The sequence below is a fragment of the Megalops cyprinoides genome, chromosome 14, assembly GCF_013368585.1.
Source record: "Megalops cyprinoides isolate fMegCyp1 chromosome 14, fMegCyp1.pri, whole genome shotgun sequence".
NCBI classification, from domain to species: Eukaryota; Metazoa; Chordata; class Actinopteri; order Elopiformes; family Megalopidae; genus Megalops; species Megalops cyprinoides.
In genome coordinates this window covers 21,396,292-21,420,363 of record NC_050596.1, presented here as the reverse complement: position 1 = coordinate 21,420,363, position 24,072 = coordinate 21,396,292, and the positions used below count along the sequence as shown (strand labels likewise).

General features: G+C 40.2%; 1 protein-coding gene across 1 annotated transcript in view; it reads left to right on the top strand.

The window, feature by feature from the left end:
- LOC118788809 (low-density lipoprotein receptor-related protein 1B-like) overlaps window positions 1-24,072 on the top strand; it is a 358,625-nt gene that overhangs the window by 168,428 nt on the left and 166,125 nt on the right. The window contains exons 12-20 of the mRNA XM_036544915.1: window positions 5,807-6,026; window positions 6,594-6,783; window positions 9,737-9,868; window positions 10,159-10,290; window positions 10,640-10,765; window positions 12,518-12,634; window positions 18,208-18,288; window positions 18,667-18,831; window positions 20,821-21,003. Coding sequence (XP_036400808.1) covers window positions 5,807-6,026; window positions 6,594-6,783; window positions 9,737-9,868; window positions 10,159-10,290; window positions 10,640-10,765; window positions 12,518-12,634; window positions 18,208-18,288; window positions 18,667-18,831; window positions 20,821-21,003 — 1,346 coding nt within the window. The remainder of the gene's footprint in view (window positions 1-5,806; window positions 6,027-6,593; window positions 6,784-9,736; window positions 9,869-10,158; window positions 10,291-10,639; window positions 10,766-12,517; window positions 12,635-18,207; window positions 18,289-18,666; window positions 18,832-20,820; window positions 21,004-24,072) is intronic.

The following is a 24,072-nucleotide window of genomic DNA, read 5'->3' as shown; positions in this document are numbered from 1 at the left end:
CTGGGCAGTCTGCATATTTGTGCAGAAACAAAATGTGCAAAAGATTAATGTACACTATTTAAGGGTTTTTTTTTACAGCCTCTATACACAGCCGGCCTGTTTATTGATCTGCACTGCGTAGTTATGTTTCTCTTGAATATCAATATAATACGGCATCCATTCTCACTAATGAGCTTGGGTTAAATTTCCCTTTGGAATCCAACCAACCCATACAGATTTATATTATATCCATTATAAAGAACCATAGCACCTTTAAATAGCAAAAAGCCTTATCTGGCGTTGTGGCTAAGAGTCAAGGAATCTAATAGTACGGAGAAAACTGTAAGGAAGAGATGCTGGCTTTTTCTAATCATGGTGGCTGCCATTCTGACTGATGGACATAAAATGCTCACCCTTGTGGCAAAAGCAATTTTAGTATGTAAAATAGCTCAAACAAATGTCTGATGCTCATGGCATAACTAATGGTTTATTTGGTAAACACTTAAACTCAGACCAGCAGACGTTAGGAGTTCACTGCATTGCCTTGCTGTAGTCTCTGAGGGTGCAGTTCATGAATATAAAAGAGGAAATGTATTCAGGCTAAGACAGACATATATTTATAGCACATACAGTATACATACAGATGCCAGGATACAGGTTTATTGTCACTTTTTTAACTTAACAATTAGCGTAATTACCAATTTGCATAAAGTGTGACATCAGAGTGTATTTGTACAAGGATATTGCTTATTGTAATATTCATAAAGCTAGCTTTGAATAAAGATATCCGCGTCAAAAATGTCACTTTCTGCTGCTGTTCAGTGACATCATTAGGAACATTTCCAATTCAGAAATTTCAGGCATTTTGTGTGAATGCATACAGTGGAAGTCTGGAAGCTACAAGTCTGTACTTTTTCAGTTGTCATTTAAAAATACTATTATATTAAACTATGCAGTGACATATTGTTAAATTGTTATTGAAACTCAAGAATTGTTCAAAAGTAAGCTTCAGGGGAAGAGTTTAGCTGGACATACCAACTACACACACCAGGTCTCATGACCTGGATTTTTAATAAATATATGAATGACTTATTTCTCTTAGAAACACCATAGTTGTCTTTTAAGAACAAAGTAAATATAATATAAAGCATAATATGAACAGGAAATCAATGTCTTTTGTTAGCATGAAGCATGTGTTTGTAAATACAGTCTTCCACAAGCTCAGAGCACTAAGTAACCTGAGGTACAGACATGAAATAGTACTGTATATAAATACAGCCAAAGACAAAAGAGAGAATTTCGTCAACTTATGTATTCAAGCCATCTACAGTTGTATTCATAAGCAGGATTTAGAGCAAATCCATGTTTTTGTAATGCATCGATTTGCCGCCAAAGTTCACCTTGCACCCTCACTACAAAGTAACCTCACGGCTTAGCCATGATCCTATTACAATGCGTGAAGAAAAGTTTGCCTGCCCTGTACGAGGCCTTCTGGGGACATTGTATGCATTGGAAAGCATACATTGGTTGTGGATCATATGCATCTGAAAGCTAAATTGGTGTTGGCAATAATGAGGTGCATCTGATGGCCAAAGGCCAGTCTCATTATCACCCTCCACGGGTGTGAAAGAAAATCTAAGAATTCAGAGGCACTGGATCCAGCCAGCCAGGTATTATGTAAATCCCTTTTCTTCAACCTCCATGTTAGGGTGTAATGCATCATGTTAAAAGAAAAAATTAAACAAAAAATTATTCAAAATGATTGGGCTTATGAAAGGCCCATATATTGCAGGGTAAGTATGTGTTTGATCACTTTTCAATGTCTTTTTTATTATTACAGCTGGTATTTGTTAGTAGTATTAGTATTTTTAGAATTCTGTTGAATAAAATTTTCTCTTATTGAGAGTATCTCTACGTAACATTCTGCAACATAAAAAAACCTGTATGTTTTTGTATTTGTGTGAGGGTGTGTAAGTGCATTTGTACTGTAGGTTTGTCTTTGGCCTTCTTCTGTTCCTGGTAGTTAACCATGCCCCTTGAAAATGTGTTATATATTAGCAAAAAAGGACACTATGAAAGAAACAGTTAATCCAGATACTCTGTATATGTGTAACATTATTATTTGTTTTCTTCTTTTGGTTCTTCAGAAATCTTTTAAATGTAAATGTGCTCTCCAGCGGAATGCACTCATTGCTTTCTTATTTAAGAGGGCAGAAGAGGTTGAAGTAGACAAGATTTTTGTGTCGGTAATAAGAAAAAAAGCTTAGAGAAAATATGAGGACTGTAATGCCATGAATTGCTGCAGTGGCAGTAATGTTTGCTGTGGATCTCCCTGACATAAGAAGCTTAAAAGTTTAAGAGCAGGTCTTTATAGTGGCAGGTTCACATGAACCTTTCAAACAAGTGATCTGACTTGTCTGGTGCCAGGGGCTCTCATATATTCATATATATGTGTTGAGCCTCAGAGCCTCAGAGAGTGACACTCTTTCAGGATATAACAAATGTAATGTTTGTATATACTGATAACAATAAAGAATACCTATGACGGTGACGCCTTATAAATGATAGGCCAGGAAGTTCATGGTTCAAGAATGCCCGACAGTGGAGGCACATGTGAGCCCAGATTTTTTTTCTGAATTTCTCACCAAGGCCGGCTAGTTGAAAAAGGGTTATAGAGTTTAACAGAGTGATGCCTAGTGTAGGCTGACAAATTTAAATATATAATCATATATGTGAACTATATTCTTTAAGCTATGAATCTAACTTTATTCGAAGTTGAGGCCAGTATACTTCTTTCACAGCCCACAAATTACCATATTATTCCCAGGAGAGCAATTCCGACCTGACCGAAGTGGTGAAATCACATGCACTTCTAAGTACCCTTCATATAGCAATCAGACAAAGAGAAAAATACTGTACGTGACTGGTGTCAGTCCAAACTGCCAACATTTCTGAAGCTCCCATTGAAGTGTGACTCTCGACATGTTTACCCCTTTTAGACAGTCGATGTGAAGTGTCGGTTTCTTGTTATATCCAGTCATTATCCAGTAATTTTGACAAGTAGCAGACAGAGCTCACTCATGCAGCTCACTGCATTACCAGCAAAAAAAATTGCACAGATGGACAGAGAGGATAAAAGTGAAAGCATAGCACCAGAAATTCTTTATGCATGGATTGTAAGCTTGATGCATATTATTACACTGAAAATTCTCTCTGCCATTGTTGAAACTAGAAGTGTTCTCATATGCTAGCTCATTACAAACATGGGTGAAGGGCCGTGGGCTAAGCCAAAACATCCATAGTCAGCATAGAAATGAAGACAGCACCGAACATCCTGTTATCAACCAGAACCTCTTCGACGGAGGACAGAAAGAACTCTTGAGCTTGATCTGGTCATAACAGTAGCTGCATAAAAAATGAGACATGATTTAAAAATAAACTTGATGTCCATGTAAGGGAGAAAGTTTAATACCAAAAACCTTTCTAAAATCCTTCTATCCCCTAATTCTTCTTTCCCATCAGTCCTTAGGCCCAGGTCCAATCTAATCCAAATGTGTTTTGACCTTAAGTTTGGCTGTCCAATTTAAGCAGGTGTTACTTCTGTTTTTATTTATACAGCATTTTGTTAATTAGAGCTAACTACAGACTGGGACTAAAAACCTTCCCTGGCATTTAGATAAACACACTGGCCCAAGTTCAGGATGCAAACTCTATGCCAAATATTTTTTTTACTTGCTTATGTAGCATATTTTTTTGAGCACAGATACAAATGTAATGTAAAAAAGTACATCAACTGTCATATATTTCATTTTTAAATATACCCGTGCATGGTTTCACTGTATCAAAAATGATGTAGTAGTGCTTCTTTTCTTGATTTTATCAGTTTCTTTTTTGAATGTTCTACTGACCATTTTAACTGAGACTATATATGACAACTAAGTATACAAATACAGGATTATGGGATGTAAATTAATAAATAATTGAAGGTATCGATAGAGTGTCAGAGTTTTTCCAGTCAAATTTTGTGATGAATACATAAATAAACAAACATTACAGCCGTTTGACATAAATGCCAATTCAAGACCTGTTGCAGTGAGTGGATAAGTGTTAATTATCTTCGTTATTCAAAGGACAAATGGCTTTGCTCTTACACTGAGCTTTAGTCAGAGTAGGGTGCATATCTCTAGGCATGGACATTTGGTTCACCATAATCCACAGAAATTTGTGGTTCTAAATTAAACAGTAAAACACAACATGTGGTCACCTTCAGTAATTGAGCCAAATTACATGTCGTCATTCAGGGTTTGTGATGGAAAAAAACCCATAACTATTACTGAAACTCCAAACCAAAAAGGTTTCTTATGCCTTATGCATATGGCATCTCTCATGTGAAGTCATTCATTTTCTTCTATAACAATACAAAGATGGCTCATAGTTAAATTCACAGCAGTGAAGCAGAATGGTAACTGTTCGTACTCATGCATTTTCGTCAGCGCTCAGTACACAGCGGATACTCTCTGAAGCAAACATGCCACGTTCAGATGTCAGGCTGTTCGGTTTATAAACTTGCATATTATTATTCATGATGCTGTGCATGCATAATGTTGACTCATTAAAAGAGCTGCCTGGGTCGCGGCCCGCTGCTTCTGGGAGTCCTGCAGACATAAAGGCAAGCAGAAACTCCTGTGTCCTACTGCTCCACCCTTCTCCTTCAAAAAACTGCACTTGTACGGGGAGGAAGAGAAAAAAGAAAAATGAAATTTTTTTCCCCATTGTCTTGAATATTTTATAGGCTCAGCCTGGTAATAAAAGATGTTTTGTTTTGCCTACGCATCTGAATTTGCAAATGTACTGCATTAGCTCGGGTTGGTTTTTCAATCTGTGGGGAGGGAGCAGGGGCGGACTGGGGGCTGTCATAACCCTCCTCGTCACACCCATCAATCTGAAAGCAAGAGGCGTTCGCGATTGCTATCTGCCCCGTGGGTGGGATCCCCCAGGTAAAATGAACTCTCGGCGTGTTGCTTCCCGTCTGTGTTAACATGATAAGACATGGTATTAACACTTACGACATCCACCTTGATCGTTTTTTTTTTTTTTCTCCCCTTCCTTTCTTTTTTGCTGGAGTCAGTTTCCAGCAGCAGGGGCCGTCTGTCAGAAAGCTCCCTCGTGTGTGCGGCATTAATCACTGGGTCACTGAGACATGGAGAGACATGGCTTGATTCCCTGTTGTCTCTAGCATCTTACACTATGAACTGCATGTGCACTGATGATACAGATGGGGTAATTTGGCCTTTGGGAGGGATCAAAACTTCACATCCTACCATGCAAAGGGGCTTGGTGCAAATAAAAACATTTAACGACCTGCTCAGAAAGTGAAACAGATCTGCTGTAAATTGCTCTTAAGGTTTTATGCTAACATGCAAAGAAATGAAATGTCAAATTACTAATTAGTGAGCTGAGACAATATCTGGATTTAATAAACGATCTTGTCTTGTTGAATAACTGATTTCTCTATTGATCACTACGATCCCACATGGCTATGGGATTTCTCAAACCATGCGGTCACATTAAATTAGACCAGCGGCACTCGTGTCTAGACCTGAAGGGACCATCCATCCTATGGTCTTAATTACTGTACTGGACATTGAGTCGAGTAATTAGTTTAACCATGGTCGCTCTGGAGATGCATATTGGCTTATTTTTTATAACCCCTCTTCATTTATTTATTTATTTTTATTTTTAATTTGCTTCTCAACTATGACAGGGTTTGGTTTCCACATAGCTGTAGCGTTAACCAGTTTTGTGCACTGTCTTCTGCGCCATTCAGCTGGATGTATTGGACGGACTGGGAAGAAGATGAAGTGAATGACAGCATAGGGAGAATTGAGAAGGCCTGGATGGACGGGTCTAATCGACAGATATTCGTCACTTCGAACATGCTCTGGCCCAACGGTCTAACGCTGGACCACGGGACAAGCACTATGTACTGGTGCGATGCATACTACGATCACATCGAGAAAATCTTCCTTAACGGCACTGGCAGAATGGTGAGTGAACAGAGAAATGTCAATATGCTAAGAAAGTCACCCTCACCTATACTCACACTACATTTTTCATGTTAATGGTTAAATATGGACCTCCACCAGATAAATATTTCCTTTTTCGCCACATTTCTGTCACACATTTTTCATGCTAAACATAAAAGCTCAGCTACTTCTTTTTATGTATGCATTTACAATTTTGCACACTTAATGCTTCAGCAATTCCAAGCGATAACAAGCGTGACAAAGTCTTGTTCCTGATGGCAAATTAATCCACTCTGATAAAAAGATAAATGTGTCTATAAATCGTTTTCTGAAATAAACCATTCAGTCTTCTATCAGTTTATAATAGCATATCATGTACTGTACACACGTGATATCGTCAACCCGCTCTTTACTGTTCCTTGAATGTTCCCAAAAATGCAAACTTAAACACCTAAAATTACAGTATTTTCAATTATTTTCACACTGAAAACAAACTAAAAATGACAGTAATTCTAAATATTGTGTGTAGTACTATTATCTACAGAACATTTGTCTTAAATTTGAATATTTCTTTTTTGTGTGTTGCAGGTGGTGTATAATGGCAAAGAGTTAAATCACCCATTTGGTATTTCCCATTACCGGGACCACATCTTCTGGACGGATTACATGAACGCCTCTATTTTCCAACTGGATCTGTCGACTGGGGATGTTACGCTAATGAGGAGCGAGAGACCGCCTCTCTTCGGGCTCCGGGTGTACGACGCCCAAAGTCAGCAAGGTGAACACCCTCCCGCACACAAGAGGAAGACCGCTTCCTCTTACTGTTTGAACCTGGCCACTAACGAGCTGCTTGACTTTAAAAGAGATGCACATGCAGAGACAGCAGCGCTTTGAACTTTAATTAAAATGTCAGAAAGGTCCACAATGCATTATCTGCAGCGAATGCACTTGATTCAAATTTTAACCTTAAGATATCGTGCTGCCAGCAGGTTATTTGCCTCCGCTATCTCTCAGCCCTTAATGTTAACTACTCAGAAAGCAAGACAGAAAATGTTTTGTTTTATCAAGGAATTATTTAATTGCCATTACAGGGAAATAGCCCTAAAAGCCAAAGATCCTTGATACTCAGACCTTCTGTTTTATCGTAATGCAGTAAATACACCAATAGGGATTTACTCTAAATGAACTTATTTCATGTTTAATTACCGCCTAGACTCAAGGTCACAAGATCCCAGGCCAGAACTATTATTGTTTTAACAGTATGTAAAATACATATCTAAGATAATGAAATGCATTTCACTTTATTATGCATGGTTTAAATGTTTGAAAAGCGCTCCCTCTATTTTACCATCATCTCTGTCCCCCTCGGTGTGGATTTTCCATTTGCGTCTTTCAGTGAAAGACATTTAAGATTCACAGTGACAACCTCAAGGGGTTTAAAAGGGAAAAAGATTGAGGTGTCCTGGTGTGGGTCAGTTCACGGCAGCTGTTGCTAATGCAGGCACGTTGCTACCACTGTTGACACAGTTATTTAGTCTTCAAGCCCATTATGCTTATCGTTTCTCAGTCTTTGATCAGGGTTAAGCGGTGCAATGCTTACTGCTGAGTCAAAGGCAGGCATACTGTAGAGTGAATCCTTTTGTACGCCAAGGCCTGTTACCAGCTTAGGAGACAACCAAAATGATGGGCAGTGTTCATAAACTGTTATTCTGTAACTCCTGAATTGTATAATGTGCTGAGTCACAGCAATTGATGATAGAGATGTTGGTTGATATCAAAATGCATTTTGTAAGATTCTATTTTCTTTAATTTAAAAGGTTTTTAGTCAGCTCACATTGTTGTTCTGGGGTGGGAAGTGCCAGTACTTGTACTGGAGAAGGTTGAAGAGAAGGCATGTCCACACCTGAGGGGAGCATTGAGCGGGCATCATCCTTTTCCATGAGAGATAGCGTAGTGTGCTGACCCCAGAGCAGCACAAGCATGGATTTACAGGTGCAGGAAAAAACTCAATCACTGTAGATGCATGCATCTCCAGGGACTTAGACGTAGAAAAACAATCAGGTAAATGACATGATGATAGTATAATCTGAAGACCTCTCTCTTAAGTGTCACTCAGACGCAGCTCACAACATGTATTTTGCGCTCCCTTGAGTCAGCTCAGGCCACTCTTCAAACGGAGAAGTGGAAGTACGCTTAATGAGTTGTCTTCAGAGTGTAATTCACTCCGAATACCCGAATTAGCAAAATCTGAAATTGCCATCACCAGCTCCGGGGGGCCATTCAGAGGGCGTACCGCGCACCCCCGCTCGCCCGCAATCGAGCGAGTGAACGCGCGTAAGAGAGCGTTTATGCTTTTGAGCTCTCCGCGAGAGGTGAGGAGCAGCGGAGGTGGTAATTACAGCCTCGCGCGTGGGGGTACCTGTCACAGCAAACGGGCGGCGAGGGTGTCTGCGCACTGAGACTAGTGAGCGCGCGCATCAGTGTGTCATGTCCCCCTGCTGTTTTTACGGTGCGTGTTTTAGGGGGAGATCAGGCGCTGTTTATCTGTGGGGTTTTGATGTTTTTCCTCGACAGAGGGCTTTTTTTATTTGATTCAGCGTCAATCACGCACTTACTGCTTGCATCCTTGTGGATCTTGTATCTACAAATGTTCCCATGTTCTGAAAACCTTTTTAGTAATGCACATATGTAGAATTACATGAGGTAAGCTGGAGCTGTCTTCTAATCCACAAGAGCACTGGTTGTATCTAACTGCTTTCTCTGGGAGCTGCTACAAAGAGTACAATATGATTTTTATGCTGTTTTTACTATAATAGTGCAGAAATGCAATGTTCTCAAAGGGTTAACGGAAAGGCAGATGGTGCATGGCAAAGCATCCCATAGAAAATGCTTTATATCCCTCCAGTGAGAAGCACATGGCAGGGTGAGCAAGCAACAAGGAAAAGACGACTGGATTTCGATCCGAATTCTTAGCATGTCATGAAAAGTTAAGCTAGCCATCTCTCTAAAGCTCATGTCACCCAGAAGATTAATTGGATCTCTCCTCCTTTGAGTATTACTGATTGGCTCTCACAGAATAGAAGCCTTTATCTCATTGGTTCAGGCACCGCATTTGGACTTTTCAGGGACTAAAGCCTTGCAATTGTCCCCATACTTCAACTTAACAAGTGACAGTTTCTCCACAAAAAAATGGAAAAAAAAAGCTTATTCTTTCTTTCCAGCGCGCACTTGCCTCTGACCGCAAGACAAATGATTCTGCCGAAAGGATAAAAATGTCAAATGTGCCTTCTAAATGATGTTCCCTCGTAATTCACTGTTAATGCATGCATTTATTTGTGATATTACCCGCTGGTGTCACTTCCATACAGAGCAGAAAATTGGTTTTGGATAAAGATGGGGGAAATATTGTTCATATTCATATGAGAAGGCTCATGAATTATTTGGTTCTTTTCATTTATCATACTTCCCTTTCTTCAAATGCTACTTCAGAGGGAAAGTACAACTTACACAGCATTACACAGCAAATTATTATCTGTAGTGGGACTCTGCAACTGTTTGCTTAATTGCTTCAGCAGATACCCAGCTTTATAAAAGGGTTATATGTAAAATGTGAGCTGTGTAATTTGTCCCGGATTAAGGTGTCTTGTTAAACAAATGAATGTGGTTACAAATAGAAATGGTTATGGTTACCTGGAATAGGATAATGCATTGTGGACTTATGTGTTCTGCAGGAGACAATGCGTGCCGTGTGAACTATGGAGGCTGTGGTACGCTGTGTCTGGCTATCCCTGGGGGCCGAGTATGTGCATGTGCTGACAACCACCACCTGGAGAAGAACAACGTCACCTGTTCTAGTAGGCCACGTTCAATGTGTTATTTGGAGCAAAATAAATTAATAAATAAAAATGTGTTGTCCATTCTGACAGAAGCTCAGAGATCAATACTGTACAGGGAGATGATAGGAGATCAGATATGATTATACGCCTAAGGATTCGACTCAATCGATCCCCAATGCATGGTAAATTGTCCAATATGTGTGATGTTCCCTCCTGCAGCATTGTGGGAAGTACACTGCTTGGTTTTGAACAGTTAGCCCATCGCTTTCTTAGTGGCACTCTGTTGACAATACACTTTCTTTCCAAAGTCACACCAGGAGATTCAGGGCCACGGCGGTGTAAGAGCGAGGAGTTTCAGTGCCGGAATGAGCACTGCATCCAGCTTACATGGAAGTGTGACGGGGACGATGACTGTATGGACGGCAGTGATGAAGACCCGCACATCTGCTGTATGGATTACCCCCTTCTGTTTACGTTAACAAACATGAACAATATTTCAATGCATGTTAGAGGGTGTTTCATTTGGAATGAGCATGTCAGAATAACCCATTTTAACTTGGTACCTAAGAATGTGACCTCCAGACCTCCAAAGGAAAATCAACTGGCTCAAAATATCTGTTCTAGTAGGCCAATGTCAATTTGGTATGTCAGGGTCTTGTCTTGAGTTTGTTGAACCGTAATAAACACTATATAGCAACTGCTTGTTTATGAGTTTTTTATGTTTATGAGTTTATGAGTTTATTGATTATTTGAGTGAATGATTGATTGAATGATATACTGACTGATTGTCGGTTGCAGCTAACCGTAGTTGCCCTGCTGACCAATTCAAATGCCCGAACAACCGCTGCATTCCCAAGAGATGGCTGTGTGACGGAACCAATGACTGTGGAAATAATGAGGATGAGTCCAACATTACTTGCTCAGGTATGCCTTACCTTAGAAAAATAACCTGTTTGCCATTTCCTTCCATGTGGAACAGAAAGCTTTCACGTACTATCTTGAACAAAGTTGGCGAGATGTTACACTAGCAAAGCACTGTTTATTTTCAGAGCTGATGCCGTCAGAGAATACCAAGTGTCGCAGCAAGACAGTTCCAGCACAACAGTGCTCTATAATTTCCCCCGGTAGAGGAAAAAAAAAAGAAGTCTGTACCATGCATTCCCAATGGTTGTAGTGCTACTGTTGAAAATAGCTATGCAACTCCAGGGCATGCTTCTGAAATCCATGGTGAGCTGCAGGTATCTCTCAGTCCTCTGAATGTCATGCCAAGTTACTACTTAGTTATGCATATTTAAATCGGTGTAGGGTGTTTGGTCACAGCACTGACAGGCCTTTACCATGTTGACAGAGTGGAAGTATTCACCATGTTTGTCTCGATGGAAAGGAAAGGGCTTTTGTCACCACCATTCAAATGCATCTTTTTTTTGTGATAATTATATTTTAATTGGCCCCGTTATGCAATAAGCCAGACAATTTTCAGTGCTGGACAATTAATGTCTTCCCAGATCTTTGTCATTGAGGGTTAAATCTTCTGTGTGTGTGTGTGTGCGTGTGTGTGTGTGTGTGTGTGTGTGTGTGTATAATATATATATATTTATATATGAAATATATATATTTCATTAAAACATTTTTGTTGTTGATCTGAGTACTTACAATGATTCAAATGAATTTCCCAGAGGAAGCATGAGTGGTTTTTTTTAAACTGGAGACTCTGAGATTTGGTTTATTAACACCTAATGTGCGATGTTCTGAAGTTGTGATGGGAGTTATTTGGATTGCGTTGTTTGTCTCATTTGGGTCACAATGTAATTTGTAAGGGAAAAAAATACATTAAATTAGGCCAGGAGTTAATATTGTACAAAGCATGGTTTTCCCTGATGCAGAGAGAGAAAAAAATTCATGGATATATTGGAGCCAACTCCTGATAGTCATTTCATAACTAATAAATACTAATCCTGTCATTAAATGGCAGCATTTACACAATGATTAACAATACATGATTTAAAGACAGCACATGCAAATGTGCTCTGTCATGGTGGCTGAAAATGTAATTATGTGTTGCTTCACTCCTGGTGTTGCAAATATGAGTGGAAGTTGTTAAAGCAAGGTGAGTGGATGTTTTTGCACCACAGTCATGCATAACCTCACTGTTGCACACGCGTGTTTTGTGTTATAGTGATATGTGTAGTCGTGGATCACCTTTTCCTAAAGGCTTTTTATGTCACTGAACACTTCAAGCATTATTTGCTTGTCAGGCATCGACATGAAACATACGTCCAGACCGTGGCGGGATTTGCTCGAGCAGGAAGGAACCTGGCACAGTTTTCAAAACAGCCCAGGTCTCCTGCCGTTCGGATCTTTCCGCTTTCCGACTCTGTTATTATCGAACTGACACCAACTGAGGATCGAGCCAAGACTGCGCGGAGATGCGTTGTGCTGAAATATCATCCAGATGTGATTACTGAGCAACCTTATGCTCAAATAATACTACAAGAAAAAAGATACTGCAACACTTGCACGTTTCGGTCATTGCTTTGAATAATCGGCAGCGTTTCTAAGTCACTGTAATAAAGTAAATGACTGATGAGAGGCAAAGGACGGATTAGCTGTATTTTGTGCTGCCTTGTCATGCCATTGACAGGATATTTGACTTGAATGATTGCGGTTCTGTTCCAGCTCAGACATGCCAGCCCAGCCAGTTCTCCTGTCAGAACGGGCGCTGCATCCCAGAGACCTGGCGCTGCGATAGGGATGATGACTGCGGGGACCGCTCAGATGAAATGGCCTCGTGTGGTGAGTCCTGGACATGGCACACGTTATATGGGAAAAAAAACCCCAAAAAACCCACAGTGCAGGTTCACCACAAACTGCTGTGAATGGTAAACAGGAAATGTATGTAACAGACATCTCTCTGCTACTTGTGCTCCAAATGCACGCTATTAGAAGATGAAAGGAAAAAACAGTTCTTGAATGCAGATGTTTACCTCATAAAGAACATGTCTTGTACTCTCTCGAGTCATCCATCATTTCATGTTCACTACTCTTCTTAAACAAACTCATACGTACTCTCACAGGGCTGCACTATTATCATACTACATATGAAAGATGTACCAGCAAGGGCAAATGCAGGAAAAAAAAAGATATTAATGGAATGTACATACACAGATTTACAGAAACCCATGCTTTATGAGGCAAAATAAAAACACGGGTCTTGAGATGAGAGACAGACAGAAATCAGCCTGTAGGAGTGCAGAGGTAATACAAAATTATTGCAGAAGGGTCAGGGTGACCACATCCTGGTTACTGTAGAGGAAAATTGGGAGACTATCAATAGCATGGTCACCTCAGGGATTTGAAGTGCCTGATCTGTGCCCATCTGGTTCCATATTGTGATAACCACATCAAGGGAAAAAGTGCTGACCATTTTGCCTCTGCAAAGGGGTGGCATGGCTGTGGCTAGGGAATTCTGGCAACCAAGTGGATATTCAGACATGTTATCCTAAGGCCTCACTGCAGGAACTGCCTCCTTTGAAATATGAGTTTCAGCAAGTTCCCTCCACTTCAGAGAGATTCTGAATGTGCTCTTTATTTTTGTCAGAGTGGATAGGGTATGTGCGGGCAGCCATCACCATTGGGGGATATATGTTACGGAGAAGGCTGGCTAAGGAGAAATGTGCAAACATGATGTTGGCGGAGGCAAAGGGGGACCTGTTCCCAACACAAAACAAGCACATTTTAAAAAAAAAGCAATCAAGCCACTAACAACAAATTCATTTGTACATTTGTCTAATAATGCAATAAACATGTAACATATAAAAGGATGAACTGACATACAGCAATACAGCAGGAAGTGAGTACACCTGGGAATGCAGCCTGATGGGAATATTCAAGTTGCTAATTGCAAATCTATGAATGGAGAGAGTCTCCTGTGTACACAGGGTGGTAGTCCTTGAAAGAAGCAAACACTACAATACCTGCAAGGAATGAAAAAGAAAAGAGAAATATGCATGGGCAATTCTCACAAACTGTGCTGTCTCAGAAAGGCATATACTATTAGAATGATGTCTGATTCAGCAGAATTCATCTTTTTATCCTTTGCTTTTTCAAACCAAGAAGCTCAAACTCAGTAATTAAACTAGACAGGGACTCGACTGAGTGGATTATATATCACTGCAACCCTTAAGAGTTCTTGGAGCAGCCCTTAAGTTTAACCATTGCTTCCTTGTCCCGTAGGCAATGATTACAGCTTCATCCAAACCCATTCATGCCTTTGTCTGTTACTCTTGAGTAACGGACCTGACATGAATTGCTTCAGTAAATACATCCAGCTGTATAAAAGGCTGTTATTATGTCAAATGTAAACTGCTGTAATGAAGTCACATTTGATAAGTGCATTTGACAAGTTGTCATTGAGCAAACGCACCCAGGTGGATCGACAGTGATTTGGAGGCCTCACAAAACTGTCTCATCATGGTAAAATACGTGATCAGTGCTGTTCTTTCACCCTTTGAACTTTGACCTGATGCTGCTAAAAATAATGCTGTCAAAGTAATGCCTTTAAAATATGTGTGTCAAGTGCTTTTGTGGATTTGATGTGACTTCTGAGGCTAAGCATCAGCTTTAGCAGTGAAGAACCACCTGAGCAGGCTCCCCCAGCTTCTCTAGCGATAACATTCATTTCCGCCACCCGAGGTTCACTTCCTCTCTCAAATATGGACTGTGGGTTCACTAAAGCCTCACCACACCTACATACCAGTTCACTGCTGCCAAGACAACTAAATCCTAAACTGGTTATGAGAAGCATGGACTGTATGTTTGAAATGAACCGGGATTTCCCTCAGGTTCGCAAGCTGGAGAGTACAGGGATAAGAAGGCAAATAAATTGCTCGCATGTAAGAAAACAGGCAGCATAACCCAGTTCCTTTGCTATGTTGTTCATCTTTGACTCCTGAATCGTTCTTCTTTTTTTGTCCCATCTTTAATTTGGAGCTCATGTGACATTTTAATTTAGAAGCAATGCCCCCCAGGTAAGCCTTGGCATTCTCAGATTCAGCAATGGCAGCACCGGTGAAAAAAAGAGGCAGTCTTTAATATTTAATTCATCAAATAGCTGAGAAATTAAACTTCATATAGGGAGAGGAATTCTCTCGTTTAATCCAGGCTCACCATTCTGTGCCCTTGGGTGCAACCTGAAAGGACGTTTCACAATTGGACCTGCAAAGATTGTGACATGTAACATGTGGGCCTTGTGTGCTTCTAAGAATATGGCCCTCTGCAGGGAACATGAGCTACCTACAACAATCTATTCACAGATTGTTGTGGTTGCCCATTGGTTTGTCTGAGGCTTAAATGAAATCAAGGCAGTGGCCAAAGGACAGGTGTACAGACAATTTGCAGTACAGCCTAATGGAGTATGCGATTGCAGTTGACAGAAGACTCATCTTTGATTTTGTGGATTCATGTTTGTGATAAGTAAATGAGCAAATATCTTGATTAGCTGTGACTTTCATCCATGAGTAACCAAACTAAAGTGTTTGAAAAAATAGTCCATAATTTTAATAAATAGTCCAATCATCTACAGATATTTCTCTAAAGTGATTCATTGTACTCAAGGTACAGAGAAACATTGTGTTGAGATTCAACTTGATGAATTTGGGGTTGATATTAACATGTGGCTGCAAGTTTGGGTTCTTTCTCTTTAAGATGGATATGGTACCTTATTTTGACCTTTTGCCCATGAACTTGAATATGTAGAGTAACTCTGTAGATTGTGTTACTGTACCATACATGTAAGGTTAATATTTGTGCTGTTCACAAAGAAAAGGCACTCCAACTGCAATAACTGGATTTTTACGGATTTGGATGATTTTGCTGTATTAGTTGCAAGTCGCAACACAAATCTGGCCTGTTGACTGCGCAGATGATGAGGCTTAAAGGTATTTTCTCTGACTTGACCTAGTTGTTTAACTCTTCTTTCATGTATAACTTTTGACCCAGGATGTGATTTTGGTGCATGTTTCCAGGAAATAATACCAGTCAGCAAAAGGCCGAGTATTATTGTTTTGCTTCATGGCGTATCGGTGCTTTATCCAGATATGAGTTCTTACATTTGTTAACATCTGTCCAGATGCATTTAAAAAATATCTCTCCCTGCTTAGCTGGGATTCAGAACAAATAAACACCACCTTGGCAAATGTGTCCTTGTTTTATTTGGCCCCCGTTTACCTCACGCACATTTTAGTTACATATTTTCGTAGCTTCATTTTCTGGGAAGAACCAGTGGGGGCTTTAAAGACTTACACAGCCAGAAAGAGCTGATTGCAGTTTGAGGTTTTTCTCTTTTTTTTCCCCCTTGCAGCGCCACAAACACTTCAGGAGTGCACTAGCGTATAGCAAATTAAGGCTGACGGAAAAGTAAACTCCTATTGCTGCTTTTTGATAACACAGAAAAAGAGGCAGACATGAAAAGAGCAGAGCATCTCGCTTTCCCATCTCGGCATCATGGTCCGCGGAATAATCGCCACATTTGAAGCTTCTGCTACAAAATGTAGGGCTGTGTTATCGTTCCTGCTTCCTCTGGTGCAGCTTATGAACTGCCTCAATACACAGCCACAAACAACGCCAGTGTAAGCAGTAATTAAAGTTTACGCATGGCTCCCCTAAATCATAATCAAGCTGCACCGACAAATATTTTCTCTCTTATTTGGTTATTTGATATTCCTCAGACATGACTTCTGTTGGAGTCGTAGCATCTCTCTGCCACTGTGCCTCATTCTGTGACAGGCACATCTCTCGCACCTGCATTGGCTGTCACGCACACACACTCTCCGCCTCGGAAGCTTTGTCAGGCATCATTGGTTCCGTGACCCTTTTTTGACTTCAGGAGACTCTGGAACACCATTATGTATGTACATAAGGATTTATTTTTTAACAAGTGCCAAGCCTCAGCAAGCTTCAGCTGTCAACAAAGCTAAATGTCTACCACAAAGAGTACAAGAGAGGAATTTCTCAGACAAATCAAGGAAGACAGAAAGGTCAAGACGTTTTGACAGTGAGGGTCAGTGTGCATTAAATAACAAATACCCCATTATTAGATCCAAATGATCTAATAAATGCTTCAAATTTGTAATCATATTTGATTTAAGTCCTTCATGCATTTATTGCGAGGTAACTCTGTCAACAGACATGTAATTGATTAATTTTCTGTTCCTGAGTTGGAAAATTTCTTATTTTATCTTTCTTTATGTAGTTAACCATTCTTATTCTCTATGTTGTTTCCTAGGCATTCTATGTTTTTCTGTGTTGTATGGTATTAAGTTGGTTTTAGCACATGGCTTGTAGTAACTTGTTATTTGTGACAATAGTTAATTCTTCTAATGCTTACACCCTACCTTTTGACTTAATAGACATAGTAATTTGTTGGAAAGCCAAATGATTAAAGTTTGCTTTGACATTACTGACATTTAATTTGCTTGGATGAAACTCGCAATTAGCCAGCTACTTCCCATAGTAAGGCAGCCATAAGTACAGTATCCAAAAGTATGAAAAGCTTGGCTTTTATTTAGCAGTATGTGATGTGTCAAATAGGCTTTTGAAGGCAGAAGTCCTCTGGGTGTAGAGGGGAAGATGGGTTCCGCCTTGAGCACAAGTCACGTAGAGATCAAAAAAGCAATGTTAATAACATTCACAAAGTGATCACTGTACGACTGCTCAAGCACTTGTGCTAGTTCACTTTGGCACCAGGTTGTTATCTACATTTTGATACATATAATTAAAATGGTTGTATTGTCTGATTCATTGTCCACACTGGGAGAAGAGTATGAACTTTAGTTTTTTCCACCATGCTGTGCAAATTAACGAACAGATGTTGGTTAATTACAGAGGTGTTTCACTTCTGGTGGTGTCATTTTTTTTCTCACCTCCAGTCCTCTGTCAGTCGAAAACAACTCTTTAATGGTTTTTATTTTTATATATTTATTTTTAAGACACATTAGCACAAAAATCCCACGTGAAGAAGGAGGCATCCGTGTTTTCATTTCAGTTGAAATCTGTACATTTTCTCAGTTTTCTGCAGCATGTGGCAGTACTTAACGCATGTAATACTGACATTTTATTGGTGAGATTCTTGCTAAGAATTTCAACATTTCATTCAGTTCTACATATTTACAGTATATCTGGCGGTTTTACGTACTGGACTAATTAAGGTAAAGTAGAAAAATGAACACTAAAGATACACTAGGTTCAGGGTCCAGTACACTAAATGGCTGTGCATGACTCGCAGTGTGACTAGAACATGACATTCAAACTTCATGAAAGTCTGTTTGTAAGTAATGTTGAATACCATTGTCTGCCTTCATTCTGCACAGCTTTCCCCACCTGTGAACCTCTCACCCAGTTCAGCTGTTCCAATGGGAGATGCATCAGTGTCAAGTGGCACTGTGACTCCGGTGAGTCTCCTCACATACACACTATGACACAGTACAAGTCATGTCCTCCCGTGTGAAAGGGCAGTGCAACTCAGGCAGTTGGCTCTTTTATAGCAGGGCATTGTACCTCTTGTATAGTAGAATGATGTCTCTCGGCTCTTTTGCAGAAGGGCATTGTGTCTCCGTTCACTCGTGTAGTAGGGCTCCATAATTATTCTCTGTTGTCCTTGCTTATTTTAAATGCCCAGCTAAATCACATACTGTATTATTTCACATTTACCTAGTTTTTTTATTTGTAGCCATTATGCTACACACACAGAGAGTGGACACGCAGTGCCTGGAATCCCACACCCATTTGGAAAGCTGTGCCTTGAACACATTCCTTTTTTTAACCCTCAGATGACGACTGCGGGGATGGTAGTGATGAGACGGGCTGTGTCCACTCCTGCTCCAACTCACAGTTCCAGTGTGCCAGTGGGCGGTGTATCCCACATCACTGGGCCTGTGATGGGGACAACGACTGCGGCGACTTCAGTGATGAGAATGCCACCTGTTCTGCAGCAGGTCGTACTAGTGTTCAGATAATTTTCACTTTTTCACACACAAAAAAAAAAAATTGTTGGTAGAAAGATTGTAAACAGATTGTAAACATGAATGATTTCTGACTGAATACCTACTGGTTGTTAAATGCTAAATGCTCTGTCTGATCATTTAAAAAACATGTCCCTTTCAGGGCTTAGCTTTTTAAAGTGCCCAATGATTCCCTGCAGAAATTCCTGTTTTGTTTTTAATAAAATAGTAATAATAATAACATAGAATGCCAAAATGGGTAAAAACCCATAGCTGCCTTGATAACTGTACAGTCAGAATTACACCTGTCTCATGTCACAACAAGTTTTTATGATGAAATGTTTAATTTTTTCACCTCTGAAGGAAGCAGTATTTTAAACATATACATGTGCTATACTCATGTTTCCGACATATGGACTTGAATATTTGTTAAGCTTAAATATTTCTATTTTTTATGCATTCTGAGTCATTTTTATAATTTAGAGAAAACCTAGTACATTTCAATTTCAATTTACCTGGAGGACTTTTGGTCTACTCCTTCTGTTACATACAGCCTACATTATATGTATTTAAAAAGCGGGATAGTTACTGAGGTAGCTCTGCTCAAATGTATAACACTGGTGACCCACAGTACCTTGAATTTAACATGCAGCCTTCTGGCTCAGTTTCATAATAACTATCTACACTGCCATTTCAAAGAATTCTAGCATATTGATTTTAAAATGTATTGGGCTAGATTCTCTTCATCAGGTTTGGATTTCTATGCAAATGCATTCAGCAGCGTAATTTTGAATTCGGAGAATGTGTCCACTAGAATCGGTGCACCCATTATCGTGAATTTTGGAAATACTGACTTGAACCTTTTCTCATCCTCTGACCAGCCAGATGTAATTGGTCCCCTCTGGTTTCAGGAGAACACCCACTGGATTTGAATCCTTTAATCTGTTTTAATTTTACTGGGGCCACCGCTCACCAGCTTGTCACCAAAATGAGGTAGCTATTCATCAAAAGACTCGCCGAGGCCACTTCTCAGGATTTTTCAGTCTCCAGAGTGCAGCCCATCTCAGCTGTGACTCACAGCATACCTTCTCCCAGAGCACCAGAATAGAAACAAAATGAACAAAATTAGACTACTCTGGACCTGAACTCTGCCTGAATGCATTTGTTCTTCACTGTTGTCTTCTTTAAGATCTTGAGGACAAATGGGTGAGTGGGAAGTCCCTTTTTTCCAAATGGTGATGAAACTGACAGCTGTAGAGGATGACAACTGAAGAATCCATATTAGAATAGATTAGAACAAATTTTTTTTTTTTGAATGATTAAAAAATCATTTGTCATCACATTACTCTCCTGTTTCTTAAGGCCCTTTCACTATATAATTCAGTCATATTTCTGTTTTAGAGAATATAATGTAGAGAGTGCATGTCTCTTGTGTGATTTACACAGCGATCATTTGTGCTGTTCGAATTGCAAGGAGAAGAGGAAAATAGACTTAGCTCTCTTGAAAACAAAGTCATTCCCTCTTTCAATCTTCTGTCCTTCTCCGCCTGTCATTTCAGAGCGTAGTCATTTTTTTCTCGAAAGGCAGAGAGACTATGGACCCCTGCGCTTGTATGTAAATGTTGTTCTGTGATGAGCCATGCAGTGTGGAGATAACACAAGCTTTAAATTGAAATGTCAGCCATCACCATCAGTGTTACATGACAGTCATAATGGGGAATTTGTACCCCCCTGCTCTTAAGCGCTGGCTAACGGCCCGAGTCCACTAAAATCCACATGGGAGGCAAGTCTGGGAGCTCAGGGAGTTCTGACGAGCTGTGCTTTTTTTTTTTTTTTTTTTTTTTTTTTTTTACAGCTCTATGATTGACGACTCCACCTTCAGCAGAAAACAACCCATCAGGGGCAAGTTTTTCCCTTGTGAAAAACTGGCCCCCTACCAACCTTATTGTAAATTGGTGTCCTCTGTTTTTTTCCCACTCACAGCTCAGTCTCCTGTTAGTGACTGCACTGGGGAAGAGTTTTACTGTCGCGCTGATGGCACCTGCATCCCAGAACGATGGCGATGCGACGGGGACAAAGATTGTGAGGATGGGAGCGATGAGGTCACTTGTGAAGGAACCCGCAGGGTCTGCGACCCCAAGGCCAAGTTCACCTGCAGAGCCTCTGGTACGGAGAACAGATGTACAACTTGTTTTAAATGCAAACCATTCTTGTGAGATGTCCGTCTGAAAATAACTGTCAAGAACACAATTCCCTGTACCCTTGACACCAGCTAAAACACTTTAAAATGCATACTGTATGTGCAGTTTGGAGCTTTGTTACTTATCCATAGTCCCAGAAAGCTGCAGTGTTTGCAGGACTTCTCATTTGTGGTCCTGGAGGGTTGCAGTGTCTGCAGGCTGTCTCAAGCTAGTCTCTTAATCATCTATCTTAAATTTTTGGAATGGAGTATTATCAGCATCCTTGCCCTGGTTTGAGATTGTTAGCTGAAGCTGGAAAACCTACTAGGTTCTGTCCCTCCACTACGGCAGTTGACTAAGTGCTATGAAAGACAGTAAATAGCTTGCCAATAATAATAATAATAATAATAATAATAATAATAATAATAATAATAATAATAACAATAATAATAATAATGCATTTTTTCTATGTAGAAGAACACTTTTTTCTTCATAGTGTTAAACTGTTAATCCAGGTTTTATAACCCAGATTTCATTTTCAGCATGTTGACACCCTGGCATCCAGCTCTCTGCATGCTGTATTTATGATATTAAATTGGATCATTTTTGTCAATTTCATATGCCTCCAAAAATAGTTCCACATGGCTCTTGTAATTCAAGCCAGGTAGGGAATTTTCGATTAGCCCTACGAACAGGGATCAGGTGTTCCTGTGAAGGGGACGTCCCGCTAGAGCCAATATTGATCCATGCTGTGGCGCGCATTTCTCAGAAAGTAGAGCATTTTCCATGAACCTAAAAAAAGGAAGGAACCGTGGAGATGATCTTGTGGGCTGGACCAGCTCTCAGATGGAAGCGGATATCTATCTCCAGCTGCATCCATATTTAATATCAACATCAGTATCGATGCTTGCATAGACCGGTGACGGAATGTCTGCCTGACTCCACCATGCTTCTGCAGGATGCGTTGTCTGTTAGAGGAGCTACTTTTATTTGGTTTGATGGTTGAAGATTTTTAGTTTTCCATACTGCTGCTACTGCTACTACTGCTACCTCTACTAATAATAATAATCCTATGATATATGTCCTATAGTGATTAGATCTTCATTTCTAAAGACTATTTCCCTACCTTTGGCAAAACCCTTTCACTCAGCCTGGGTACAATGCCGTTACTACTGCCGATACATTCCCTGCATTTTCATTACTTCTGCCATCAGGCTTTGCCTTCCTGATGAAAAAAAGGTTTAAATTAATTCTCACTCAGGTCCTCGTCACAAGGTGCGGAACGGGGAGATTACTGAATGGAGTTAATTACATTGCAGGGTATGGAGTACAGTATCTGTAGCTTTATCTGCAGTGATCTTAATGGAAATCCTACTGTACCGAGTCTCTCTGACACCCTGCTGACATTGAGTGGGAAGAGATGCATGAAATCATCAGCTAAATGGATCGGGACAACACACAAGGCATGCCCCGTCATCGCAAAGCAAATGATTTGTCGCTCTTCGCTCTGAAATGTTTTAATTCGGTGTTGATGTGCTTTGCTGCTGTCTTTTAATGAATTTCTCCGAACAGTGGTCTGAAATTTGAAGTTAATCAGGTTGAATGCTTAATGATTAAGTGTGAGGTCTTTTGCAGCCTTCAAACTTGTAATAGCAGGGAGCAGTTTGAGAGACTTCAGGGTGGCTTGTTACCCCTAAATGAATGATATATATAAAACTGGTTTGAAAATCTTTTAGACCAATGCATACTTTGAAGTCATTGAACCTGGATTATTCAGGCAGTCGTCGTGTATTGTAAGCAATCTAAAACAGAAGCTGAGCAAATGATGAATGTTTTATAGATAACTGAATCATGTTTTGTTTTAATAACAACAATGCAGCTGGTTGGGTTTTCAAACTGCTTGCTTTATGCCTGCCCTTTTTCAGTGATCAGGTGAAGTTTGTATTTCCATGTTGGGTCTGCGTTTAATCGCTGATGAACTTTGACCTTTTTCATTACAAAAACAGAAACCTAGTCATTGAACATAACCAAAAGTGCACCTGTTGCAGACAGAAAAAATAGCATCAAAAAACATATCTCATGAAGGGGTGTACTGTGTACAGCAATCGATCGGCACACAAACAGAGCCGGACACAGGCCTTTTCTGTATTCACTGTGTCATGACCCAGAACAGATTACCTTGCCGCCTGACAAAGGATAGCCTTTTGAAATATATCGTTTCATTAGAGGCCATAGAAAACCAAGTAAACAGACTCATTCTCTGGATTCTTCATCAATAAAACAGATTAAAGCTGAGGTGTGCTGCCACTTTGGTAAAAGCATCAATTTAACTGTGTGCTTCCCAAAGGCTCTATTTTTTTTTTTTCCTGTCAAGCAGACAGTGAAGTCTGCATTTCGACTGGCATGCATTATTTTCCCCATGCTGTTTTAGGCACAGTAATTATGGCAGCTAAACAATACCGCCACTATCTGCCAATTTACAGCCATTAGGCTTTCAAAGGGAGATGAAAGTAATGTTTAAGGGACTCAGTTGATGAGGATTCAGTCAAACCGCAGCAGGGGTGCTCTTGCTCTTCACATGATGCGTTTGTGTTTTCTCAAAGCTGAGGTCATGCGCTGCGATTTCCCGTCACAGTGAGGTGAACTGTTCCCTTGTCGAGGGTCGTGAACAGTATTACCCAAGCTATGAGGTCATGTGATTAATTTCACCTCTTCTTTTGATGGACATTTCATCATGTTCACCCCTTGACACTGGAACGGATCGATTCCCTCTCATGTCGGGGTCAGGATGACAAACAGCACCCCCTGCTGACTGTACCAGGTCCCTCCCAGCAGGACTCCCAACAGCAAGGGCTTGAGGTTGTCATTGTGTTTTCACAGTTTATTTTTCCTCTTATATTGGACAATAATGCTCTAAGAAACAGACCCTGTGCACCCTTAGTACCTTTGCTTTTCAAAACGACGCTACCGTTTTTGTTTGACGTTTTTAACAACCATTTCTGAGAATCGAAAAAGCTACTGTCTTTTTTGGCTGTTTACATGAACAGGAAGTGTC